Raw genomic sequence first — 21,965 nt, 5'->3', positions numbered from 1 at the left:
AAGTAGATACAGGAACACTGAAGTAGGTTTGCATAGGCTAAATGGGACAGAGGTAAATAGTGATGTATGCACAACCTTGGAACAACAGGGCTTTGTGATACAGGGATTGAGGCACAGTCTGAAGAGGGAAATAATATGATGCTTGACTTTCTTATGAATATTGGTTTCCCTTGCACACTATTGTAAAACAGACACTTGAGTGGGATAGAAAAGATTATCAGGAAACATGATTACAGAAAGCTTATAAGCCTGTCTTCAATCTAGTGAAATGGGCCTCTTGTGAAGCCTTTGCAATGTAGGTGGAATCCTGAGCCTCATCCAGAACCTTCTGAGGTGGTACATTCCCACTGAAAAGGATAAGCAGACCAGCCTGGAACAGCTAGAGCAACAGAAGACACTTCTTGAAAGAAAGATGAGCAGGAAAAATCCAAAACAAAAATGGCAGTTTGATTGGCTACTACAAGAACAAACAAGTTGTTTGCCCAGGAGCCATGGAGGCAAGCAATCAAGTCCCTTCAGGACAAACCCCCTTCCAAGACTGAAACTCAAAGGGAACCTATGAGTAGGCATTTAAGTTTGCTGGCGACCACATTGGTCTACTAGTGAGTGGAAGATGGGGAAAGGCAGCAATGAAAATATGGACTGAGTTCAACCATGTTCCACAGACTTCCATTGACCTGGAGATGACAGAGAGAAGAAGAAAGGTTGGTTGGTCTGAAGTGTGGTGAGATCTGGGGATTTCCTAGCCCATGGACAAGGACATAGCCATGGAGGGCTAGAGCTGAGAGTGAAGCATCCAGCTGATATGAAGTGAAGGGAGATGCACAAGAACACCCAAAGTTGCAGATAGTACCCAATGGACCTAGGCTCGATGCGTGATGATTGGAACTCGACTAGAGGAAGATAAAAAAACAAAACAAAACAATTTTTGATAGAGGAAACAAGTGAAAATTGTTACAATTTAATGAACTTGACCTATACTTATGGATGTAGTAGCTCAAAATACCAAGTGAGAGGGATGGAGTCTTCACATTAAGTATCAATCTTATCCCCTCTGTACACAGGATAGATAAGGGCAGGCAACTTAGACATGAGCTACCTAAAATGAGGAAGCGATAAAGGCACAAAGTGACTAGCTTACAAGTTTTCAAGAGGGCGTTTAAATTAAGAGTGTGCGGGGGAAGGTAGAGTCACCACTGAATAGTTTTTGTGGGTTTTTTAAATATTTTATTGTGAATTATGCGATAGTTTGCATGAGAGATCATTAGCTTTACATTCATCCTATCTTATATATCTTTTCATTGTCATGGTTACAATCCCCTCCATGCATCATCAACCAACCACAGGGTATACCCTGCAAGCCTGCCCCCTGGTCATCAGCACACAGCCCCTCTCCCTCTCTGGGTCTAAAGTCCCCACCGCTCTATCTCTCCACATCATTGTCTTTGCCTCCATCTCTGTCATCAGTGTTTCTCTGGGTAGGGTCCCATTGTCCCCTCCTCTCCCTTGATGATTCCAGGGACCTCTGCTCCTACACTGCAAAGTCAATCACTTCCCTCCCTTTGCTACAAAATATCTACCTTTCCACTTCCTACCCTCAAAATCAATCTTGATAAAAATTATTCACTATTGTATCACAAAAGACCTAGCCACATCTTCTTTCATCAGCCCAACGCAGACAGATTAGATACTACTCAGTGGAGATTCTACCTTCCTCCCCTACACTCCCTCTGGATCTAGACTCCCTCTTGAAAGCTTGTAAGCCAGTCACATCTTGCCTTTGTGGCCCCACGCCCCTCATTTTGGGTAGCCAATGTCCAAGTTGCCCATCCCTGTTTACTCTGTGTATGGAGGAGGTGGGTATGATCCTCACTGTAAAGACGTGTTCTCTCTTTTGAGCTACTGCTCCATAGGTGAAGGTAAAGTTCATCAAATTGTATCTGGTTACTCTTTTTTACCCTCTTTTCTTCTTCAGGTTGAGCTCTGATCATCCAGTCATTGAAGCCAGGTCAAGTGGGTGTTATCTGTCTAAGTGTGGGTGTTCTTATGCATATGCCCTCTCCTGTTATCAGCTGGACACTTTACTCTCCACTCTAGTCCTCTGTGGCTATGGCACTGATTCTGGGCCCAAGTGTCAAGAGTCCCCAGGTCTTGCCACACTGCTGGCTGACCAGGTCTCCACCAGGGTTCACAGGAGTCTATTGACCGTTGTAGGGCTTAGTTTGTAGCTTCATTGTTGTTTTTCTCTCACTTCCCCTTATTGGTGACAAACATGGTCACCAATCAGAGCGTGTATTACCATTGAGTCTTAGTCTTGGAAGGGGGTTTGCCCTGAGGGGACCCGACCACTTGCCTTGATGTCTCCTGGGCCCACTTAATAGTTTTCATCTTGTCTAGATGGATCTGGTGAAAAGAGATGGGGATAAGACTCTTATGATTCAATAGTGAGTAATTGTTACCATGATTAGTTGCAACTGTCACAACTGTATAGGTAGAAGTTTTTAACAAAAAGGGGGGAGTAGTAAATCTTACAGTCCAGGAACAGTGGAACCTAGAACCATCAAGGGAAAAGAGCACAAGCAGAATACGGGACCCTATCCAGAGACGCAGTGACATCAGAGATGGAGGCAGAGGTGAAGACATGGAGAGAGAGCGAGTAGCTAAGGACTCTAGACTCATGGAAACAGAAGGACTGGTGGCCAATAGGCAGGCTTGCAGAATGTGCCCTTTTGTTGTTTAAATTATTATATATTCCTGAGTGTTTTCATGTAAATCAACTCCCTCCACCAAAAAAAAAACCAGATGGAATATAAGCAAATATTGTTGAATGATGATGCATGGAGGGGACTGTAATCATTGCAATGAAATAATGAGTGTAAAACTGATGTTCTCCCATGTAAACTATCACTCAATTCACAATAAAAACTAAAAACAAAACAAAACAAAAAAACATGAATGATAGATGAACCGCAAAATAGACCACAAAATTGTATTTCAATTTCTTTTTGAATGCCCAACATCTACTATACCCTCCTCTTCATAAGTTCTTCACAACCTGAGTCTCTCAATAACCAAAATATTTAGAAAATTCTTTGCTTTCAAGCCTTTACTGACATGATTAGAATAACCATTTCACTCCATCCACCCATTCATGACCTACTAATCCATCTAACAACCTTAGGTAACTCTTTAAGTCCACATCCTCTGAATCTATCCATTCATTCATACACATTTAAGGGGAAAAAAAATCACAAAAAATCAGCATGTATTATTTTCCAGGCTTTGGGCTTACAATGAGGGATACAAATAAGAATGACTCCATTCTCAGGAATGTATGCTAGATTGTAGAAAGAGTGAGTATCTAGTGGAAATGGTTATGAAAAAGATGTGCACAGAGTACATCTATCAAAATGGATCTGGGAAGTCTGAGAAAATGTATCAAATGAGGCACCACTTGAGCTAATTTGAAAAGCCAAATAAAAATTGAAGGAGCCTGGTGGCACTATAGGATAAACACAGGACTGTTAACTAAAAAGCAGCAGTTCAAACCACCAGCCGCTGCATGGGAAAATGACGAGGCTGTCTGCTTCTGTAAAGATTACAGCCTTGGAAACCCTATACAGGGTGGCTATGATTCGGAACCAACTCTATAGCACCTAACAAGGAAAAGAAGCAAAAATTAGTTCAATTATAATGGAAATTTCAGACAGAGAAAAAAGCACATGGGGTCATCAAGTTGTGAGGCAACAGTACACTTTACGAAGAATTCAGTAAAGCTGTGGCTGTAGGTATGCATGAACCAGTGAAACCAAATAGTAAGCAAGACCCAGAGCATTACATTTAAACTTTATGTTGAAAACAAAGGAGTTTCAATGAAAGAAACTGATCTGACGAATTTTTTTCAAAGATTCTTCTGACAGCAGAACAGAGTTCAGATGAGGGGTAGGGGAGGGTAAAGGGAGGACAGACTGATGGCAAAAAAATGAATCAGGAAGCTATTCAAGCACCCAGATGATTAGCTATGACCTCCTACACTAAGGTAATGGCAACAGAAATGAAAAACAAAGACGTTTAAAGGAATCTAAAAAAATTTAATCGGCAAGGTTTTAATGGATAAAATAGGGAGTTACATTAGTATAATGCCACCCACAAAGGTGGGAAATTCAGAGGAAACATTTTATTTAGGTAGAAAATCAAAAATTCCATAATACAATTGTACCTATACCTATGTTGTTGTTGTTGTTAAGTGTCATCGAGTCGATTCCGACCCATAGCGACCCTGTATAAGATTTCCAAGGAGCAGCTGGTGAGCTTGAACCGCCGACTTTTGCAGTTCAAACGGCTTTGCAGTCTGGCGCATTAACCCACAGTGCCACACCAGGACTCCTTAGGACATGTTAAAGCCCTTGGGTGAAACAATCACTTTGTGCATCCCTACTAACTGAAAGGTTGATGGTTCAAACCCATCCAGCTATACCATTATAGAAAGACTTGCCAATCTGTTTCCATAAAGACAAGATTGTTGTTCATTGTTGATAAGTGCTGTTGAGTCAGTTCCGACTCACATAGGATTTCTGAGGAGCAGCTGGTGAGCTTGAACAGCCAAGCTTGCAATTCAAAGACTCTTTCTTTGCAGTCCAGTGCATTAATGCACAGCACCACAGCAGGAGTCCTAGGTAGTGATATTTAATAGGTGGGAGCATGGTGGCTCTATAGCATAAGCACTGTACTACAACCAAAAAGTCCAGTGGATCACGACTAGCTACTTCATAGGAAAAAAGATGAGGCTTTCCTTTCCAGCAAAAATTTACAGTTTCAAAAACCCTATATAGGGTCACTAAGAGTTGGAACCAACTCAACGGCACTTAACATTTAACAGGTAATTAAGTGGTTGGGCACAGGAATCTAGAATTTGATTTTTAAAAATCTAATATAGTAATATAAATGTAAAATTCATTGAAATTTATGTATTGTTGAAAACTTGAGTATGTTTGAGATCTACCAGGAACTGCATAAAATTTGGAGAGAGTAGAATATAAAGAGTAAAACCTATGGTAAGGCCAACATTTTGAGTGTCAAAAGAAGACTGAACAGGGAAATCTAGAATTATAGAGGTGAAGGGAGAACTTCAAAAAATACTGAAGCTTTTAAAATTACCACTCATGTTGGCACTTTAATATGCACTATTTCGAATTGCTTTCTATTCAATATATTCCAAAGTACATATATCATCTTTTAAGAATTTACATTACTTTACCATGTTCTTTGTATGGCCTGGAACTGTGGTTTTTATTGTATGTGGACCTCCTAGAATCTTTAACTCCCCTATATATTAGGAAAGTAGACACTAGCCAACCACTCGATTGATTAGGAACCCTAGTTCCACTTAACAGGCATCTGAAGCTCCAAATACTGTGGGATATCTTTTGAATGCTTCTGTGTAGAACAAGACTCAGATTATAGTATTTTTCAGACTACTACACCAAACCCTCTACAGGGTCACTATGGGTCGGAACTGAATCAACAGCACTTACCAACAACCAAAATCCATACACCTGAAAGGAAGACTAGTATCAATAATATTCAAATTTTAGTGTACACCAAACACTAAAGCCAGGTATAATGAAATTAAAGAATTCTACCAACTTCTGGTAGCGTAGTGGTTACGAATCGGGCTGCGAACCTTAAGGTCAGTGGTTCGAAACTACCAGCCGCTCCTCGGGAGAAAGATGAGGCTTTCTACTCCCGTAAGGATTTACACCCTCGGAAACCCTGTACAGGGTCGCTATGGGTCGGCTCTGACTCGAAGGCACTTAACAACAACAACAACAACCAACTTCTTAAGTCTGAAATGGATCAAAAATGCAATCAAGATGTATTGATAATTATTGGCAATTGGAATGCAAATGTTGGAAACAAACAGGAAGGATCAGTAGTTGGAAAATATGGACTTCTAATAGAAACTATGCTGATAGAATTTTGCAAGACCAATGGCCTCTTCATTGCAAATCCTTTTTAAAACAACATAAAAGACAACTATACACACAGACTTTGCCAGATGGAATACACAGAAATCAAATTGACAGCATCTATGGAAAGAGACCATGGAAACATTCTATATCATCAAAGAAAACATGGCCATGGAGAGACTGTGGAACAAACCATCAATTGTTCATATGCAAGTTCAGGTTGGAGCTGAAAAAAATTAAAACAAGTCCTTGAGAGGCAAAATATGACTTTAAACATATCTCACCTGAATTAGAGATCATCTCAAGAACAGATCTGATGCATTAGACACAAAAGACTGAAGACCAGAGGAGTTGTGGGATGAAATTAAGAACATCATACAGAAAGAAAGCAAAGGTCATTAAGAAGACAAGAAAAAAGGAAAAGACCAAAATGTATGTCAGAAGAGACTCTGAAACTTGCTCTCCAGCATAGAGATGCTAAAGTAAATGGAAAAAATTAGGAGGTAAAAGAGCTGAAAAGAACAAAGGCAGCTCGAGGAAACACAGTCAAATATTATATCAAAATGTGCAAAGACCTGAAGTTAGAAATGCATAAAATGTCAGCATTCCTCAAGCTGAGGGAACTGAAGAAAAAGTTCAAGACTCTATTATAATATGGAAGGATTCTAAGGACAAAATATTGAATGATTCAGAAAACATCAAAAGAAGATGGAAGGAATACAGAGTACCAGAAAAAAATGGTCAATATTCAACTATCTGAAGTGGTAGCATATGTCCAAGAGTCAATGATACTGAAGGAAGAAATCCAAGGTGCACAGAAGACACTGGCAAAGACCAAAGCTCCAGCAATCAATGGAATACAAATTGAAATCTTTCAACAAACTGATGTTGCGCTAGAGGTACTCACTCATCTGTGCCGGGAAATTTGAAGGACAACCACCTGGCCAACTGACTGGAAGAGATCCATATTTGTGCCCATAACAAAGAGAGGAAATCCAAGGAATGTGGAACTCATTGGACAATATCATTAATATCACATGCAAGCAAATTTTTGCTAAAGGTAATTCAAAAACAGCTGTAAACACACAATGACAGAGAGATTCCAGAAGTTCAAGTCTGATTCAGATGATAAAATATCATATGGACCTTAGCTGAAAGCAGAGAATATCAGAAAGATGTTTACCTCTGTCTTACTGACTACACAAAGGCTTTCAATTGTGTGGATCATGACAAATGTGGACAACATTGCAGAGAATGAGTATTCTAGAACACTTAATTGAGCTCATGAGGAATGTGTACCTGGACCAAGAGGCAGTTGTTCAAAGAGAACATGGGAACACTGAATGGTTTAAAATTAAGAAAGGTGTGTAACAGGGTTGTATTCTTTCACCATACTTATTCAATCTGTGTGCTGGGCAAATAATATGAAAAACTGGATTATATGAAGAAAAGCGTGTTATCCGGATTGGAGGAAGATTCATTAACAACCTGCATCATGAAGCAAAGATACAACATTGTTTATTGATAGGGAAAAGACTTAAAATACTTACTAATGAAAACAAAATCCTCACCACTGGGCCAATAAATACCATCCATGTAAACGGAGAAAACAATGAAGTTGACAAAGACTTCATTTTGCTCGGATCAGCCATCAACATTCATGGAAGCATCAGTTATGAAATCAAATGATGTATTACACTAGGCAAATATGCTGCACCAGGACCCTTTAAAGTGCTAAACAGCAAAGATGTCAGGAGCAAAATGTGCCTGACCCAAGCCATGGCATTTTCAATAACCTCATATGCATGCAAAAGTTGCACAGTGAATAAGGAAGACTGTAGAAGAATTATCTGAGTTATGGTGTTGAAGAAGAGAGAATATTAAAAGTACCATGGACTGCCAAAAGAGCAAACAAATCTGTGTTGTAAGTAGTAAAGCTAGAGTGCTCCTTGGAAGCCAGGATGGTCAGACTTCATCTTTCAAACTTCAGACATATTATCAGAAGGGACCAGTCCCTGGAGAACAATATCATATTTGATTAAATGGAGGGTTGGAGAAAAAAAGGAAGATCCCCAACAAGATGGATTGGTACAGTACTAGCAGTAATAGGAAAAGAACAAATATAGTAACTGTTGTGATTTGGGCACAGGACTGGTCAATAATTCGTTCCATGGTGCCTAACAACAACAATAAAGTTTTTACTCCAGGTTGCAATATATGGTTAGATATGTAGTGGTTAGATTTGGCCTAAGTTACATAGACATTTGTAAACTGAATTATCCAAACTAAATGTAAGAAATTTTTACTGTATTTTGGTTTTCCAAATTAAGTTGTAATGAAATGTCATGGCAATCAAGAATTTCATTGTTAAATCTCTAACTTTCACTCTTACCAAAAACTTAATATTCAAAGTAAATTAGCTAGCTTATTTCTCTTTCCTTTCATCTCAGATACCAGGATACAAAAACATATTCATTTTTCTTCTAGAAAAAGAAAGGATGGTAGTATTAAGAAAGAAGACTTAAGCCCCAATATATTACAATACTGGCACAGCTAAGGAAGATAAATCTGTTAAGCTGTGTGAAATATAAAAGGGAAATCCATTTGGTTACTTTACTTTTGTTTTCATCTCTTTCTTCTAACACACTAAGTAATCTTTGTGACCTGGAAAGAACTTCTATATTTGAAAATATACGATGCTATATTTAAAGAGGATTCCTGTTGTGGTACTGCAGGATCAGCACTGGACTGCAAACCACAATGTCAGTGGTTCAAATGTACCAGCTGTGCCATGGAAACCCTGTACAGAGTCGCTATGGGTCAGAATTGACTCAATGGCACTTAACAGCAGCAACATATTTTAAGAATCCTGGTGACAAAGTGGCAAAGCACTGGCTACTAACTGTAAGGTTGGCAGTTAGAGTGCACCAGCTGTTCCATGGATGAAAGATGCAACAGTCTGCTTTCACAAAGATGAACAGAACCCTATGGAGACGTTCTATAGGGTCTCTATGAGTTGGACTCAACTCTATGGTAATGGGCTTTACGGATTCTTTTTATTGTTGTGATAGTCTTAAAAATCTGATAAACTGATTTATCTATTCCTTAGATACTTCATATGCTATCTGTCTAATACTTAAAATCTCAAACAATGTAAGTTAAAAACCAAACTGCTAGACACCTTAATAAATAGTTTTGCGTTGCATTTATTAAGAGCCATGTTAAAATGACAAGAGCAATAATGTGGTATGCAATAAATGCTTGTGCACCAATAACTTACAAGTTTAAAAGAACACTATTCTGGGAATTAATACTATTAAAATTGACCAATAATACTTTGAGTATAGAAGTATAGGTTGGGAACTAATCAAATGAACTGCATAAAGCCTAGCAAAGGCAGGTAGAAGACACCATTGGGAACGACACTAGCTTTTACATATGAATATATGCATTATACACCAGGTGTGGCGCTGTGGGTTAATGTGCCAGACTGCAAAGCCATTTGAACTGCAAGGTTGGTGGTTCAAGTTCACCAGCTTCTCCTCAGAAACCCTATACAGGGTTGCTATGGGCCGGAACTGACACGATGGCACTTAACAACAACAACACCAGGATCTATTTTTAAAAGTTAAACTGTGTAAGACATTTACACAGTAGTACAGATACTTTAATTGGTTTTCAGTTCACATATCTTCTTTGTATAAATATAACATCTTCTAGACAATAATTACCTGATATAATGACAATGAAAAAAATATATATACAGTGTCGTTGTTAAGTACCGTGGAGTCGGTTCCGACTCATAGTGACCCTATACAGGGTTTCCGAGGCTGTAAATCTTTAACGAAGCAGAAAGCCTCATCTTTCTCCCGCAGAATGACTGGTAGGTTTGAACTGCCGACCTTGAGGTTAGCAGCCTGATTCGTAACCACTATGCTGCCAGAGCTCTGTATTTATATATATATAAATCATTTGTAAGGCATTATCCTTTATATTACATAAAGATATCCATTTGGTTCACTATACATCTTTGTTGTTATTGTTAAGTGCCGTTGACCCTGTATCAGTTTCTGAGGAGTGGCTAGTAGGTTTGAACCTCTGACCTTGTAGTTAATGGTCTGGTGCCACACCAGGATGCCTTCTTTAGATTCTATGAAAAAGACTACACTAAAACTGTGCACAGAAAAAAACCTCACTATCAGAAGTCTGTGTTCTTGTTAGGGCTTCTTTGAAACAGCTAATATTCTAATTAAGTACATTACTTACTTGCAAATTGAACTAAATTACTTTCTATATATTACCTTATTTTACTACCTAAAATTTATGGGGATTATCAAAATATTACATCCTAAAAACTATTTAAATGAATTCTCACACATTAGCAATGTTTTCTCTAAATTATAGGTTGTTCTTTTCCTAGGTTCAAAGGAGAATTTTCAGAGTACTGTACTTGCAGTTGTAATTCATACCAGTATCATTTGAAAAAGGATCCCAGGGGCACCATGGTTAAAGCACTTGGGTACTACCCCAAAAGCCTGCACCAGAGGAGAAAGGAGTGACAGTGTGCCTCCGTAAAGATGTACTGCACTGGAAACCCTATAGGACAGAGCTACTCTTCCCTTCGTGTCATGAGGAATCTGAATCAACACGATGTAATGGTTTTTTGGTTTTTTTGCTTAGAAAAATGTTTTGAAATCTCAAATTTAACAGTGTCAAAAGGAGTAGCCTTCCACCCAAACTCCATAAACAAGAATTCTTAACAAAAAGCATTTACACTTACCAAACAATGATTTTCAAGACTCTATGTCTATAACTTTCTTTTATTATTTATTAAGATATATCTTGAGTGGTGGCTCCATACAATAAGCACTGGACTGTGAACCATGAGGTCTGAGGTTCAAGCGTATAGTTGCTCCTGCAAAGTTCTAAAGCCTTGGGAACCCTATACAGGTTGCTGTGAGTTGAAACTGATTCAATGGCACTAAACAACAACAAATGACTCTTGATTGTTTGGTTTTCTGAAATTTTAAATAAATAACCGGAGGTAAAGAAAGCAAGACTTATAAAGAAGAAGACCATGTGTAATTTCTTATTAAGGTTGAAAGGGAAAATTGAAAAAAACAGGGAGAGGTACTAGCCTTAATTATAGCAAGATAATGGACTGTGCTGGACACACCAACTAGTCCAGTTACTGTCTATTTAAATAACTCTATTTTTGTCCATAAGTAAGCATTTTATATGGATAGATTTTCACAGAACAGCAATTGTTGTTGTTATGTGCAGTCAGTCGTTTCTGACTCATAGCGACCCTGTATACGGTTTCCGAGGAGTGGCTGGTGAGTTTGAACCTCTGACCTTATGGTTCAAACCAACCTTTCAGTCCAGTGCTTATTGTACAGCTCCACACCAGGAAATCCAAAATTGATTCTGCTGAACAGTCTCTTCTTGTCATCCACAGAAAATTGACCTAGATTAAAATAAATGTAGGTAATCCTGATGCAACAGTGTCGGAATATTCATGCAGAATACCTAAAACATACAATGGTGGTAGTGGTGGTGTGTCATGGAGTAGGTTCCGACTCATAGCAACCCTATATAGGGTTTCTGAGGCTGTAAATCTTTAAGCAAACAGAAAAAACTCATTTTTCTCCCAATGAAAGGCTGTTACTTTCGAACTGCTGACCTTGAGATTTGCAGCCCGATTAGTAACCACTATACTACCAGAGTTCCTTAAAACATAGACAATCTTTAAACATTTTAAACACATACAACCTATAACATCACAACTTTTTATAAGCTAAATGAAAGACAAACTTATACTTGACAAGTATATGGCCCCTTATTCAGCTAACTCTGAAAATGAATCATTATATCCAATGACATTGTACTCATAAATCTATTCCTTCATTTTTTTCTAGCAAAAGCCGAAGGAATCAACCTAAAGCTAGGTTCTCTTCTCATTTTGAAATAAGGTTTTCATTTAGCTATTTCAAACTTTACCATTTTGACCACTTGCTTTTTGTATTAAAAACAGTTAAAATCCATTGTTGTCAAGAAGACTACCAATTCATAGTGATTCTGTAGGGCAGAGAAGAAGAGCACCATTGGGTTTCCAAGGTTGTAAACTTTACAGATGCAAATTGCCACATCTTTATCCCATGGAATGGCTACTGGGTTCACTGTCTTTGGTTTGCAGTGGAGCACTTAACCATTGGACCATTAGGGTTCCTTCCCCCCAAAAAAACAGTTACAGACTATTTAATAAGAAAGAAGGAAGGAAAATAACAGCTTCATACTCAGTACAGGACTCCTGTTTTTCCTTATAATCTACTGCTGTTGTTACTGTTAAGTGTTACTGAGTCTGTTCCAACTCATAGCAACAGTGTATAGAGTTTCAAAGGAGCAGCTGATGGGTTTGAAGTGCAAATCTTACAGTTCACAGTCCAGTGCTGATTCTGCATTGCCACATCAAAAGTTTATTGCTAGCAGAATGCAAGTTCTCACACAGCTATTTTCAGCCCTGGCCTCAGTGCATTGTTGTTATTATGGGATGGATAGGTTTTATATAAGCTCTAATTGCCATTGGACCTCCAGCAGCATGGTAACACAGGAAAAAGATCATCTTGAGGTTCTTCTTCCATGGTTTGAAAGAGTAAAGATAATAATGGCACCTTTCTCTGGTAAAGAAATTTGCAGTTCAAAAGTGCATGTACTCTTGCTAAGGTCTCATAAGCTAGAAGGCCAAGCATTAAAAATTCCAGGCTACATAAGTAACTGAGGCTTAGATGGAGTCAGCAACTTGTGAATATCCACATCTATGGAAAGTGATAATACTGAGACCAGAGTCTAGTCTACTGCTCTGTCCAACTACCCGATATTGACTTTCCTTTTTGACCATGACAGTTTTTCAAAGGCAGAATGAAGTCAGCTGTAAGCAGATGCTCCCTTTCTTTAGTCTAACTCAAGATCCCAGCACCAGACCCAATTTGAGCACTTGAAACAATGGTCTTATTGTTAAAATTAATAGCGTATAATACCTTATTAGAGATAGCTGCCTAACAAACAAAATTCAAAACAGCAGTAGGGAAAAGAGGCAACTCACAGTGAAGGAGAATGATGGGAAACCGCTAACACATTAGGGGATGAGCTCACTGCCATAAAATTGAGTTCGACTCATAGTAACCATGTACAGGTTTCCGAGGCTGTAAATCTTTTCACAAGCAGAAAGCCTCATCCTTCTTCTGTGGAATGACTAGTAGGTTTGAACTTCTGATCTTGCGGTTACTAGTTTCTTGCTTATCTTACAGCACAGCCAGGGCTCCATTATTAGGAAATAGTATGAACAAAAGTACCAAAGATCAGAAAAGCCCTAGGCACATACTTGTAGCTACAATTAGAGAACACAGACTTGGAAAAGGGTTGAAATTGCCACCAGCCAGGTGAAGTTCTTCTCTTGTTCTTTTGTATTTTCAGGATCAAAGTCATGGGGAAAAAAGGGTCAGGAAGGTGCCTAGCTAGTTCTTGGGAATTCCCTAATATAGAAAGCTAACCCAAAACTGGCAGGATAGACTTCTTATTAAGGAAACGTGGGCAAGGAGCAGAATAAAAGATGTAAGCAGCCAGCCCAATGCCTGATGCATAGGAGGGACCCAACAAACATTCATCTCTACACCTAATACATGAGGGAAACAAACCACAATAATCAGTTTGCTAAACTTTGTTTTATTTAAAGACTTAAAAGAACACTAAAGATTTGGAGTCAAAATAGATGGGTCCTGGGTTCTGGTACTCTGTACTAGGTCTCAGACAGATTTACCTCAATCCTCAGGGCCAACTTTTGTTCACTTGCAAAATAGTCAACATATATCATAGCACCATGTGTAAAATGTTGTGATTGAAATATAAAAAGTATATAAAGATAAATAAGATAAAACACAATGGACTGTATTATCCATAGGAGAGCAACTTCATCCATTTACTTACAACAAATGTGGGAGATATGAATATTGTTTCAAGAATTCATATTTAGTATTTTTCCAGGAAGCTCACTGCACAAGGTTAATATAAATTACTCTCCCCATTTAGCATGTTAAGTAAATAGCACCTCCAAGATGTTTTAATTTAAGTATGCAGTAGCATCTACGGTCCATGTGGTGATGGTGGTTATGTGCCATGGAGTTGGTTCCTACTTATAGCAACCCTGTATAAAGTTTCCGAGGAGCAGCTGGTGAGATTGAACCGTGGACCTACAGTTCAAACTGACATTGCTTATCCTACAGCGCAATACCAGGACTCTCAGAAGTGGAAATGTGTTTTTCTTAGGTGCCACTGAGTCAATTCTGACTCATACGAGACCCTGTATAGGGTTTCCTAGGCAATAAATCATTACAGAACACAAAAACATCAATTTTCTCCCATGGAGTGCCACGTAGATTCGAACTGCTGACTTTGTAGTTAGCAGCCCAATGCATCCATACTTGTTTCTTAATTCTACTTCAAACTTACTGTTTACTTAAACCACAGCTGCATTCTTTACTTCAGGTTAAGAAGAAATACACACAAGTTAAAAAAAAGTCAAGGCATGTTGACAAAAATGTGAACTAATGGTTGTATGTCTTGCCCTATCCTCTCTAGTAATTCCTCGCATTGTTAATTTTTCAGCCTTCCCTTTTCTATATTTCCTCTATATGATAGCACACACATTAACTAAGATAGTTTTGGTCATTTGTGTTATGGAAGTGGCAAACTTCAACAGAATTCAAGGTTAATATTCCCAAGTCTGACCCTATTCATTAATGGTGTAAAGGAGATTAGACCCTGGGTGAATATTAAGTAAGATCTCTCTGAGTAAGTCTTTTCTACTTAATACAGCATCTTGGAACAGGTAGATACCTGCTCATGTTTTAATCCCTCTTTCTCTTCATTCAGTCCCTTTATCTCTTCATTCCTGGCCTCTTTCCTTTTTCCTCCCACTCATTCCTGCCTAAACAATGTGATGAATATTTGGGAGTTTAAGACATGAAAATCTTTGCAAATTCCCTAGGAAATATAATACTAGTATACAAGGGGACTCTATCTTCATTCTTCCCAGGTTTTTTATTTGTTTGTTTGTTTGCCTTCTTTTCCCTCTTTTCTAAATTACTCTCATTGTGGTCTCTCATATGGCTTAGGATACATTGTAAGCCATAATGTTATTAATGGTTGAAGGAAGGAAAAGGAGATGGAAAAACTGAAGTTTCAACAGTCCTCTATTCCTTCTACTTCTTATCTCCTCTAGAGAAGTAAACATTACAGATGATTGAAAATTAAGTGCTAAGAAAAGAGTGAAAGTCCTAAGTCAATATTCTTTAGATACCAATTAACATCATAGGTTGCAGGATTCAGAGTAAAAATGGAAGCACACGTAATCTCAATAAAATTTGCTTGTCCCCCAGTCACACAGTAAGTGTCAGGACTAGATTAGAATCCTGAAATACCTACCTCCAAAGTTAATGGTCTTTCCACTAGACTCATTGTTCTTTTTATTATCTTTGAATTGAAAACAATTCCCTTTCCCTCAATCTACAGGAAAGTTCTAATAATGAGTGTGTGTAAAGCTCTAGGCATTCCTATAATCAGAAGCTGATCTTCGGAATCAGCCTAACCTTTTGCCAAACCACTTCTCTGACACTGAGGAAGGACCAGAAATCCATTTAAGGAAAAAGCACTAAAATGGAAGCCTCCTCTTGGTACAAAGACAATGGAATGTGTGGGAAGACACTTGGACTTATAATAAATAGTCTGAGTGTGAATCTTAATTGGGCCATGCTAAATGACTAGATCTCTGAGTGTAACATAGATCTTTGAAGGTTATATGAATATTATCTGACTTACCTGCTGCAGTGACCATTGTAAGAATCAAATGAGATATTACATTTACCTTTATATATGTAAATGTATTTAAAACATAAATATATATATATGTGAGCATAGTTTAAGCTACTCGGTATTAAGTTAAATAAAGAATAAGAATAATGGTGGCATATGACATAAATAGTCAATAAATGTTAGCTATTTTTAGTGACTATTACTATGAAGGGGTTGCAGAAAGTTCCAGGAAAAATGGAATTGAAAGATAATGAAATTTTTCCACAAACTTTTTGAAGCCCCCTCGTAATATATGTTTCTTAGAAACTCCCAATGTCAAACCATCCCTTCAACTCTCTACTTCTATTTTTTCTCTTACTATTCTGTAACTCCTTTTTCTACAATGCTTTCATAAAAATAGGAATACAATTTTAGATCTAATGAGATATTCTCTGATTTAGGTTCCAGATAATGCAGTTTCTAACCCATATAATATATTGGCTGATAGTGTCTGGTGACAGTTACTTGAAGAAGTATTCATTGAGGAAGTTAGGTTTAGAAAAGCCACCAGAACACACAGGCAGGAGCACACATACACACTCACATCAAAAATCTACTAAGATTAAGAAAACACCTCTTAGTTGCATATCATTAAATCAATGATAAAAATAATTTACAAGAGTTAATTATCTCTACTTATATGGCAAAACTAGTAAACTTTGGCTACAAAATGAGTATGTTTACAATGATTTTAATTTTTTTTTTTTTTTTTTTAAGTCTCAAGAGGCAAGCAGCCTGATTCTTTTTCAAACTGATCTACATTAAGAGATATTATCAAAACAGAATTCAGGTTGTAATTTACAATCAAGGAAGCGAAATTATACAAATATATCTTAACTGATATTTTAATACTGCTTTTTCATATTCACCTACCAGTCTTCTATTATCTCTTTATTAATGACTATTTTTGTACATCATAAAGAAAGAGATCATACATGGTACTTAGTTCAAGGTGATATTTTCAGCAATTACAGAAGTGAGTTTAAAGTCTAATTGTTCTGTTACTAGAATGTTACCTTTATAGGACCTCTTATGAAAGTAATTTCTCAGAGATGAGATATGATGGATTAAGCATTACCATGAAAAATTACTTCTGACTTAGCATATTTTTCAAAGTCCTTTGTAAACCATCCTGTACTCTAAATCTCTTTTTATGTAACTTGGAAAAGGTCACCATCTATGACTATGTGTCACTAAATCCTCATATAGACGTGTCATCTGTGAAATCCCCATGGTCTGTCCTCACAGTTAAGACACAAAGTACCCTCTGGGAAAAAGTACAGAACCATTTCACTAACTGTGGACAATATGGCATGATTACATGGCAAGAAACTGGGATTCTAAACACTCACCAATCTGCCACTGCACAAAGGCCTGGGCATTAGCAGATGAGGCTGGTTGATAAAGTTAATGCAGAAGTCTGGGATTATAGAGGTCTGTTGTATAACAGCATCATATACTGCAATATTTTATGAAACTTTACAATAAAACAACAATGCAAGTAAATAAAAAACAATCACAGGAACAACAGTAGAAAAGATACTTTAGACATTACAGTTGGATGGTCCTCCAAATTTTGGTTCGTCCTCATAAACCCTTATAATCTTGGAACTGTTGACTTTAGGTAATTAGCAGATAAAAGGTTCTGCTCTAAAACTTTCTCTCACTTAAAATCCCTCAGTGTCTACCATTCCTGAAACATGAAGAGTCAGGATGGCTACCACTTGCACTGTGCCTACCCCTTCCAACTGGAACTTGGTTAAGCAGCAGCCTGTATTTTCCACTGACTTTTGGAAGCCTCCATCCGTCCACCTACTGTCTGCAATGAACATCAAAACGAACAGCAGGAAACCTGTATATCTTGAACAGCAGAAAGGTGTCCAGGACAGGTGGCAGAAGCTGCAACCAGTGAGGACAGACAGACTGACAACTAGACAGACAGACAGCAGTATCATCAGACACCATTCATTACTTCCAATCTCAGAAGAGGGGAAGCCTGCAGCACCAGGGACATCATCGTTCACTAGGGACAGGCAGCATTTAATGAAGGTTCTGCCTTCCCCAAGCCAACAGGCTTAAAGTATTTTTTTTTTTTTGGATGAGAAGTAGGAGGGAATTCAGAAACCTGCTGATCTTAATAAAGTCAGGTCAGCTCTGACCTTCCAAGTTTATGGGCCCTCTTTGAGTCTCCAATGAAAGGGCAGGAGGGGTTAGATTTCCACTATTTTCTGTAACCAGATACATATCTCAACATCCCTCCAAAGCCCCACTCCCTACATCAGTGGCTGTTACATTGGTGGGGGGGCTGATAAGCCTGTGAATGCAGGCTCCTTCCATTCCTCTCCTAGAGGCATTGCTGCACTGAGGGGAAGCGGGATCTTCTGTGGCATCATCCTCTTTTCAGGAAGCAAGCTTGGGGGGTGGGGGTGGGGGGGAGCTGTGCTTGATGTGCTGTGCCGGGTGTCACCTCTGCTCCCTCTCTTTGCTACCAGTTAACTCCAAATGCAACAGGTTCCATTTATCTCACGATGCTCATCCCCTGCCTCCAGATACACCTTCTGGCCTAAGAGGGGGACATCAAAGAACTGGTCCCTGTCAGGGACTCTAAATGCCCCTGCTCCAGAGATGAAAACTTTCAAGACCTCTAAAGGGAAGGTTGGGTTGTCCCCTTCAGCTCCACTATACTGATGATAGTAAGGAGCAAGGAAAACCCAGTATCTGTGCTAGTACCTTGTAAGCAGTTTTGTCTGAGGCTAAGGCAAGCCACCACCATGGCAGTGTCACACACTTCTGCACCACCAGCGATGAGCCCATCCCTTCCCATCCCCAGGAAAATGGGACACCAGGTAGAAATCCCTTGAAGGGCTGATGGGCTCTACATAAGGGAGGCTGCAAATATGCAATCCCTATATACTGTTTCCACAAGGAACTGAGCAGGCCCCAGAAGTGTCTTGGAAACAAGGAAAGAGAAGTCTTTATTTTATTCAGACCAGAGTTCCCACAAGCTTCTACCGTTATTAAAACTTTGCATTGCAATGGCATTTTATATGGGTAAGAAAATTTGCCTTCACACAGGTATACTGTGTACAAAAGTGTGGATAAAAAGGTTAAATAGAAACTGGGAGGCAGGTTACCAAAGATGGCAACGACCCCCCCAAAAAAAAGACCCAACCTTGATCCCTTGATCTGTGAGATGAATGAATAACAAAATGAACACTGAAAAGAATCATTTGTATTATATAAATACTGGCACCCTTCACTGTGGTAACCCCAACCTGCTAAAAGAACTCCAAGAATAGAAGAGGAGCTTTCTCAGCATCTCTCCTTTCCCACCTCCCCGTATTCTCTACATCCCCTGCCCCCAGCCTATGGCCCTAGCACTTGGGTGGGTTCAGCCCCTCTCAGCTTCTGCATATCCCACCACCAGGGTGGCCTCTGTCCACCCTATCTTCCTGTACACTCCAATTTCAAACCATCCTCTGCTAGCTCCCGGCTCTGTGGCATCTCATCCTTCCTCCTGTCTTCATAACCTCTTCCCAGCTCTAGCCCAGCGCCCCTGGCCCTAAGGCGGGCGCCTCCGCCCGCGCCCAGCACCCTCCCGCCCCTCCCCCACACTCAGTAGAGAGGATTGGGTGAGTGAGTGGTGAATGGACCGATGGAGGCAGGAGGCACGGATGGCGAGGCTGGGAATGGCTTACTTGAGCATGGCTTCTTCTTTTTCCTCCTCTTCCTTCTGTCGGTCCATCACTGCCATGATAATGTTTCTCTCCTCCTCGGTCAGGTGGCTCAGGTCCGGCATCTCTTGCATGGGGGGAGGCACTGTGGGTGGGCGAGGACCGCGGGGCCCCACGGCCGAGGACATTTTCGTGGCCTGCCCGCCCCCTCCTCTTGCTCTCTGCCTCTCACCTTTCGGATTCACGCCCAGCAGCTGCGCCCCTGCTTCCCCCTCACAGCGGAGCCCTCCTGGCCACGGGAGGAGGAGGAGGAACAGCGGCGGCGGCAGCAGCAGAGCCGGAGAGAGAGAGAACCCAGTCTTTCATGGTTGTTTGCATCCACCCAGCCCCGGATGCTGCCTTTGTTTTGGTCGCCCTGGCGAGGCTCGGGGCCGTCCGGCCGCCTCCCGCAGCCCAGCCTTGGCCGGCGGGGGCGGGCGGCGGAGGCGCGGCGAGGGGGCGAGGGCTCGATCCAGCCTCCGCGGATCTGGGCGTCGCGGGCTGGGTGCGCGGGGCGGGGGCGGGGCTGGGGTTGAGACGGCCGCGGCCGCCAAAGCTGCTCCCCAGCTCGGCAGCCTCCAGTTTGGGGTTGCGGGAGGGAGAGGGAGAGTTTGGTGTCAGTTAGGCGGAGTCTCGGAAGCTTCGCTCCTGGGTGATGCTACTGCTCTCGCAGACATAGCTACCAACCACTCAGACCGGGAGCCGCTCCGCCCACGGGCAGCCACCCGCCCACTCCCCAGGTCCGCGCCACGCGTGCCCCAGCATATACCCCCTACGCTCGCCAACGTGCACACTACACCGCTCTATCCCCAGGTACCCCTCACGCGTGAGTCATCCTCCCTCTCCAGGTTCCTCATCTATGTCATCCTCTCCAGCCCTATTTTTCCATGGGTTGCATTAATCATCATCATCCTCGCTACCATCTTCATCATCGACCATTAATATTGTTTGAGCAACCACAATGTTCTGAAAAACAGGATGAAACACCTTCTGGATGCTTTCCCCCCACCACCACCATGTCTTTTTCATCTACTAGTCAAGTGCTCACAGCCACACTGATACAGATATAATTTTTTAGAGCATTTTGATACACATGTATGCCTCCAACAGTCTGGATTTTCTGGCTACATAACACTATTCAATCCATGTTTTTCTAGACCCATTCTCAATTAAACTGTTCTACAATGTATCCTAATTACCCCCAAGATACACCACAAAACAATAACTCTTTAATTTGTCATTTTGGGCTCTAGGTAGCACCATCACATAGCATAACTGAACTTCCCTGGTGCCTGCAAATGGTTTATCTACTCTAATTCCTCTAATGATTCTCACTATCATCTCGTACTCACTTCTTAGCCTCTGGAATGTACCTCTTAAGTAACATTCATTCCAGATAAGAAAAAAACTCAGCCATATCCTGTTGTATTTAAGGAGCTGCTTCTCAAATCCTTGCCCAATGATAGGGATTAAAGATGAGCTTCTCTTACTGATAAAGACGAAAATAAGTAGACAATCCTTGCCAAACAAGTAATGGCACTTAGAAACCTAGAGCCTGAACTTGGTAATAGAATTACAAAATAATCAATGTTGAGAAGGGTTCAAATTGAACAGGAATTTCCAAGTGAGTCTTTTTCTTAACAATAGCGTTAGAAAACTGATGTTTCTCTCTTTGGAAGTTCTTTCAGTAGTTCCAGAAGGTTTATGAAATAATAATTATATATATAATATTATTTATATAATATATAATATATTTTCCAGAATACTTCATTGTACTTCTGAGGAATCTGTACCTGGACCAAGAAGCAGTTGTTTGAAAGAGCATGGGAACACTGAATGTTTTAAAATTGGGAAAGGTGTGCAACAAGGTTGTGTGCTTTCACCATACTTATTCAACCTGTATGCTGAGCAAATAATACAAGAAGCTGGGTTCTATGAAGAAAAATGTGGCATCAGGATTGTAGGAAGACTCATTAACAACCGGTGATATGCAGATGATACAACCTTGCTTGCTGAAAGTGAAGAGGACTTAAAACATTTACTGATGAAGATCAAAGACCACAGCCCTCAGTATGGATTACATCTCAATGTCAAGAAAACAAAACTCCTCACCACTGGACCAATAAACAACATTCTTATCAACGGAGAAAAGATTGAAGTTGTCAAGGACTTCATTCTTCTTGGATCAACTATCAACACTCATGGAAGCAGCAGTCAAGAGATCAGACGAAGTATTGCATTAGGCAAATCTGCTGCACAAGACCTTTTTAAAGTGTTGAAGAGCAAAGATGTCAGCTTGAGGACTAAGGTGCACCTGACCCAAGCCATGGTATTTTCAATAACCTCATATCGATGCGAAAGCTGGACAGTGAATAAG

The 21,965-nt window shown here is 40.0% G+C and overlaps 1 protein-coding gene across 1 annotated transcript in view; it reads right to left on the bottom strand.

The window, feature by feature from the left end:
- The window catches only part of LOC102835640 (regulating synaptic membrane exocytosis protein 1-like), a 678,398-nt gene extending 658,661 nt beyond the window's left edge, over positions 1-19,737 (bottom strand). The window contains 1 exon segment of the mRNA XM_006835784.1: positions 19,574-19,737. Within this exon segment, the coding sequence (XP_006835847.1) occupies positions 19,574-19,737 (164 nt within the window).
- Positions 19,738-21,965: the final 2,228 nt, after the last annotated feature.

The sequence above is a fragment of the Chrysochloris asiatica genome, unplaced genomic scaffold (genome assembly GCF_000296735.1).
Source record: "Chrysochloris asiatica unplaced genomic scaffold, ChrAsi1.0 scaffold00019, whole genome shotgun sequence".
Taxonomy (NCBI): domain Eukaryota; kingdom Metazoa; phylum Chordata; class Mammalia; order Afrosoricida; family Chrysochloridae; genus Chrysochloris; species Chrysochloris asiatica.
The sequence above is the reverse complement of the archived record's forward strand: the minus strand, read 5'-3'. Positions and strand labels throughout refer to the sequence as shown.